This window comes from Engraulis encrasicolus, chromosome 18 (assembly GCF_034702125.1).
Source record: "Engraulis encrasicolus isolate BLACKSEA-1 chromosome 18, IST_EnEncr_1.0, whole genome shotgun sequence".
Taxonomy (NCBI): domain Eukaryota; kingdom Metazoa; phylum Chordata; class Actinopteri; order Clupeiformes; family Engraulidae; genus Engraulis; species Engraulis encrasicolus.
The window spans coordinates 52,470,017-52,476,241 of record NC_085874.1 but is presented as its reverse complement, the minus strand read 5'-3'; the positions used below and the strand labels follow the sequence as shown (position 1 = coordinate 52,476,241).

General features: G+C 42.7%; 1 protein-coding gene across 1 annotated transcript in view; it reads right to left on the bottom strand.

The window, feature by feature from the left end:
* The window catches only part of LOC134468307 (cysteine-rich venom protein-like), a 6,445-nt gene extending 5,528 nt beyond the window's left edge, over positions 1–917 (bottom strand). Inside the window, exons 1-2 of the mRNA XM_063222248.1 lie at positions 912–917; positions 666–794 (exon numbers count right to left, since the gene is read on the bottom strand). Coding sequence (XP_063078318.1) covers positions 666–794; positions 912–917 — 135 coding nt within the window. The remainder of the gene's footprint in view (positions 1–665; positions 795–911) is intronic.
* Between the last annotated feature and the right edge of the window lie 5,308 nt (positions 918–6,225).

The window sequence follows — 6,225 nt, the reverse complement described above, 5'->3', positions numbered from 1 at the left end:
AAGTACGGGTTCCGTATTGAACTGAAACGGGACACAGGACGTTAAAATGCAAGAAATTACATCTAAGAAATGCTAATTTTTCTGGGGGACGACCCCCAGACCCCCGGCACGATGAAGTGTCCCGTATTTTTTTCATTGACAGTTGGCAACCCTAAATACAGCCAGGCGAGGTGACGCACCGCTATGAGAGCCTTGCATGTGAGTTTAACTTGGGGTGACCGTCCGATTTTCAAAAGGACTGAGTAAAACTGTGTTTTATCGGAAGTTGGCCTTTAAAATGACTATTACAGCATGCCACAGGAGGTACAGCGTGCATTATAGGGCTACGCTCTTTTAGACTGTTTTTCTTATCGTAACAATACCCAAGCCAAGCAAACAGAAGAACAGAATAAAAGAACAGAAAGCACAGTACTAAGATGAGAAAATTGTGACATTTGTGTGGATTTTCTCTCGACAGCGAGGGCATGCAGTAAGGGCATGCTGGTGTTTTTTTACACTTCAGTAGCAGTGGACTCACCATTTTCAACATGTTGCTATAGCAGCAGTGGACTCACCATTCTCAACATGTTGCTATGGCAGCAGTGGACTCACCATTCTCAACATGTTGCTATAGCAACAGTGGACTCACCATTCTCAACATGTTGCTATAGCAGCAGTGGACTCACCATTCTCAACATGTTGCTGGCAGTGGGCGTGACGGAGCGGCGCAGCTCATTGTGCTTGTTGACAATGTCCTGCTGCACGGCAACGATGTCAGTGTCCAGTTCAGCATCTGAAGAATGAGGAAGGACAAACTAAGGGGTAGATAAAGCACTTTCTGAACTGGTGGGGGGTAGAAATATGTTGATGAATGTATCTAGTAGAGTAACTTTACTGATGCCCGGGGGAAATGAAGGTGTCAAGTAGCTTACATACATCTTATAGTAAGTAGAGTAGGCTATGTTGTTTTTTAACATTTCAGTATTTCCAGAATTCAGGGGTGGAATGGACTGACCCCTCTCGGGCATTTAGGCAGAAGCTGGGTCCCTCACATATACGTCGGCCTATGAGCCATTTTCACACTATACATACTATACTTCTTGACTTAGTTCACTGTCTGTGTTTAAGATGTGCATACGGTAGAGGGGCAATTGGGACTACACAAAGTCTTAGAATTACAAGAAGGTTACTTACATTAGAAGTAGGCTACTTACAGATCTAGCACAGTAGAACTAGGCTACAGAGTATTGTACAGTACAGTAGTAATAGGCTACTTACAGGTCTAGCATGACAGCATGGGCAGCCAAAGTAGATACAGGAGCAAAGGGAATACATGCAGAAATACATGTTTAAGAAATATGATGATGTCTGACACATTTATAGTTCAATATATTACATTACATTACATTACATTACATTACATTACATTACATTACATTACATTACATTACAATACAATACAATACAATACAATACAATACATTATATTATATTATATTATATTATATTATATTATATTATATTATATTATATTATATTATATTATATTATATTATATTATCAAAGGTGGTGGTGTGTACTGACCTCTCCCCAGGTGGCAGGCACGTGGAGCAGACAGCTGAGAGCCAAGGTGAGGCAGATGGTGAGCATGGTACAGCAGGTGTTGGGTACTGATGGGAGGAAAACAGGGAAATCATTGGCAACCGTGTTGAATTGTAGCCTGATTATCATCGACGTTCAAATCTCTTCAAGACTTGGTCTGACCAAGAGCATCACAATTAACATTTCCCAAGCGACATGGTTGACCCGGCTCCCTTGGTTTGCTTATGGTTGTGTGCTTACCGACAAAATGGGAGGAGTTCCCACATTTTCGGGAACTCTGAGAGTTTACTGCATTGCTCTTGACCTGACCCTTGCAACGCTGAAAGTGTTGCGTCACTAGGAGTGCACAGCCTGGCTAGTTGAATTGCCCACTTTTGTTTTTTCGAGGCTCTATGTATTTTAGTGATAACTCATGGTAACCTGGATGCAACCTGGATTCACTCGTTTACAATCCAGTGACACATATTTCAAATGACCTGGCTTTACCTTTCCAATTCAACAGGTGATTGCTGCTTGACCGCATCGCTTTTTAGAGCAATCACCTGGTTGAATAGCACAAGTAAGCACTGGATTAATTTGTAACTAATGTATAGGTTGCCAATCACTGCCAATGATATGTCTAAAGACATGACGTCCTTAGAGAGGCACTATGACTTTCACACAAACATGACATGACATGACATTAACAGAATGCCCAACAATCACATATTGCACCAACAACCAAAACTAGTCAACATTTCCTTGCAAAACACATCTATTGGAGCCTACAGGTATAAAGTGGTATCCTCCCACACAAACCATTCATGCTTTATTTCAACCAGCTGTATGAGGAATGAGCAATGGGGAGATTTTCATTTATTTTCTGCTAAAAAGGGCTAGTAATGCTGGCAGAGAGTAGCCTGTTTATCATCGACTTTCTAATCTCTTCGAGACTTGGTCTGACCAAGAGCATAACAATTAACATTGCGTGGCATGGTCCACCCGCCTCCCTTGGTTTGCTAATGGTTGCATGCTTCCCTATAAAGTGAAAGGAGTTCCCGATTTTTCGGGAGCTCAGAAACAATATTTGTATCGCTCTTGTCCTGACTAGAAGCAACGATGAAGGTGTTGCGTCACTAGGAGGGCACAGCTTGGCAGAGAGATCCCATGGGGAAACATTATTAAAAAACACTCACAAAAAACATTAATTTATGGACTAATCAGTTCTTACGTATATGGCATATAAAGCCTATTCTATTTTCCTCATATAGGCCTATAATAAGTAAGGAACACATAGGCCTACGCATCCCATGTTGCAGTGAATGTGCATGAGTGCTTCCTTATTATATGGCCCATTTCCTTTTCCTGCTGTATGAGGCATGTGAAAAGCAAAAAGTCAAAGAATGCGCACACATCAGTGGCACAGGTGCTGGACCAAACGTAAGAAGACTGAGAAGAAAGTAAAGGTCCGCAGCACTGTTGAATGGTTCCAAAATATTTATTCGCACCTTAATGAAGGACGTTCAGTCCGAAACGTTGTGCGAATAAATATTTTGGGAGCATTCAACAGTGCTGCAGACCTTTACTTTCTTCTCAGCATGTGAAAAGCAAATCTTACCTTCTCCAGATGAAGGGGTGCACAAGGTGGGAAGTGCAGAGGGCCACAATTTATACCGCTAGCCGTGAGAACATTTCTAAAATTGAGGGCGAGCACTTGACCGAGATTTGGACATGCTATCACACAGCCCATTAAATTTTGGAGCTAGTGCTAATTACATCAGATAACAACGATATGCAATCGAGATTTTACACAGATAGTGTGTGTAGATGACGAACATTTGACTGCACAGCCAAGAGATGGAGAACATCCAAGATGCATGACAAGGCAGAGAAATAGACCTCTCACAAGGAGAATAGCAGCAGTCTTTCCCAGAACCCTATGTATTGCATTATGTTGGTCTCTTATAACTACCAACATTTAAAACTTTTGTGGACAAAGAGACTTGTCCTCCTTTAACGTCACTTTCACAGCCTACTAGTTCAACACTTAGAGAGTTGATTTATTTCTCCTTCTATTTGATCCCAAAGGTCTCTCTTTACATTACATTGCATTTAGCTGACGCTTTCATTTATTCAAAGCGACTTACAACTAATATTTGTCAGGGTATTGGTTACAGTCCCTGGAGCAATGTGGGGTTAGGTGCCTTGCTCAAGGGCACTTCAGCCATGAATGGACATGTAGGGAGAGGTGAGGGGGGATTTGAACTGGTAACCCCTAGATTGACAAACCAATTCTCTAACCATTAGGCCACGGCTGTCCCACTAGGCCACGGCTGCCCCTCTCAGTGTTGCGTTAATACTGTATTGTTGCACATCTTTTCCTGTTTGTAATCAGCATGCTTTAAGCCAGGGTTTCCCAAACTGTGGTGCGTGCACCCCTGCAACATTCGCTTAGGGGTGCGCGAACCACATCGAAATGTAAAAGGGGGTGCGCAGGGCGAAAAGTTTGGGAACCGCTGCTTTAAGCAATACACCCCACCTGGTAGGGTCCACAATTGACTGTTGATTGTGAAAATGTTTACAGTTTAATATTATTTTAAAACATAGTGTATTGCTTTGCAGCATTATCAACAATGAGTTGAATAACGCTAAACTTGAATGGTACCATACAGTATATTCCCAGAATAATGCTGACTTAACACTGCAGTTTCTTACTTTGTGTGGTCTAATTACAACATGCATTCATCCAAGCTATTAATGTAGGCCTATGTGTATCTAAGTCTATATCAGACTATGTGTGAAAATGTATTATTTTACCATTAAACTGTAATTATAGATACAGTGCTGCATTACATCAACAATTATACTTGTTTAACAAGATACGATGTGTTTACCTGCGATAAGCATGTTCAGGTCAGTGAAAGCTGACCTTATTTGCCATGAAGGTTGCCCAAATCTTGTTTGATAATCACGGAGAAGACCATCAATCACTTTTAATGTAATATTAGAAAGGAGGCTGACAAGGGCAAGTTCTGTGGAATGCTCATGCTAGATTTGCAAAAAAAAGAAATCTGATATGGTGGACCAGTATCTTGCTGTCAAATCTGAACTATTTGTTAATACAGAAGTTAGTTGGTTTGCAGAATAGGAAACAAGTGGTGGATATTGGGGGAACTTTATCCAAACCACAAAATGTACAATGTGGGGTACCCCAGGGGAGTATCCCAGGTCCTCCTTTTTTCTTCTATATATTAATGCCCTCAGTTTTATTTGCTGATAATTCTACTGCAGTTTTCATACAAGGATAAAAAAAAAAACTGTTGAGTCAACTTTAAGTTTTGAACTTTTGAATGTCACCAAGTGGCTATCATATAATTGGCTATCTCTTCGTTTCGGTTAAACTAAATCCATTGTTCCAAGCATACCAAGTAGGTTTTATTGTCAATTTCTTTACATGCACTGGTCATACAAAGAATTTGAAATTACATTTCTTGCTTTCCCATACAGACATAGACTAATTAAGGTAAGGACATAGACAGTATAGACATAGACAGTACTTATACATGGACTTAAGACAGTATGGACATAGACAGTGCTCATACAGACATTTAAAGTGCAAGACTGGACAACAGAAGACTTGTAGAGGACATACATTAAGAGGTATTTGTTGTGTTTTTGTGCTTTTCCTATAGCGTTCTGACATGGTAATAGTAGCATTTTGAAGAAAAATAAATATTAAAAAGGTCTGTCAAGTACACCAGCAGCAGTGTGTGTGTGTGTGTTGTGTGTGGTGTGGTGTGTGTGTGTGTGTGTGTGTGTGGTGTGTGTGTGTATGTGTTTAGTGCAGGTAGAAGGTGCGGTGTGCGTCTTGTGTGTGTGTTCGTGTGTCTGTGTGTGTGTGTGTGTGTGTGTGTGTGTGTGTGTGTGTGTGTGTGTGTGTGTGTGTGTCAGTGTGTGTATGTTTGGTTTAGTGCAGAAAGTGCAGTGTGCTTGTGTGTGTGTGTGTGTGTGTGTGTGTGTGTGTGTGTGTGTGTGTGTGCATTGTTTTGAGTTAGTGCAGGTTGAAAGTTCAGTCACAAGTATAGTAGTGCAGGTGGAATGTTCAGTCGCAGATATGGTGGTGGGGGGGGGTGGGGGGGCTTGTCAGTGGCCTTGCTGGCTAGAGGCTGACAGTGGGGGGGAGGGGGGGGGGGGAGTGTGGGGGCGGGGGTGGGGGGGGGGGGGGGGGGGGGGGGGGGTTGTCAGTGGCCTTGCTGGCTGGAGGCTGACAGTGGAGGGAGAGTGGTTGAGTGTTCAGCATCTTGAATCGCTTGGTGCATTGTGCTGCTCGCCAGCCGGGTGGTACGGGAACGGAGGCGCCTGTACCTCTTTCCAGAGGGCAGGAGGCTGAACAGTTTGTGTGCGGGTGGCTTGTGTCTTTGATGATCATCAGTGCTTTCCGGGTGAGGCGTGTGGTGTAAATGTCCTGCAGGGAGGGGAGTGGTACTCCAATGATCTTCTTCGCTGTGTTCACAACACGCTGGAGTGTCTTCCTGTTTTTCTCCGTGCAGCTTCCTCCCCACACTGTGATGCAGTTGGACACGACGCTCTCTATGGTTCCTCTGTAGAATGTTGTCATGATGGAGGGTGTAGCACTTGCCTTCTTTAGTTTGCGCAGGAAGTAGA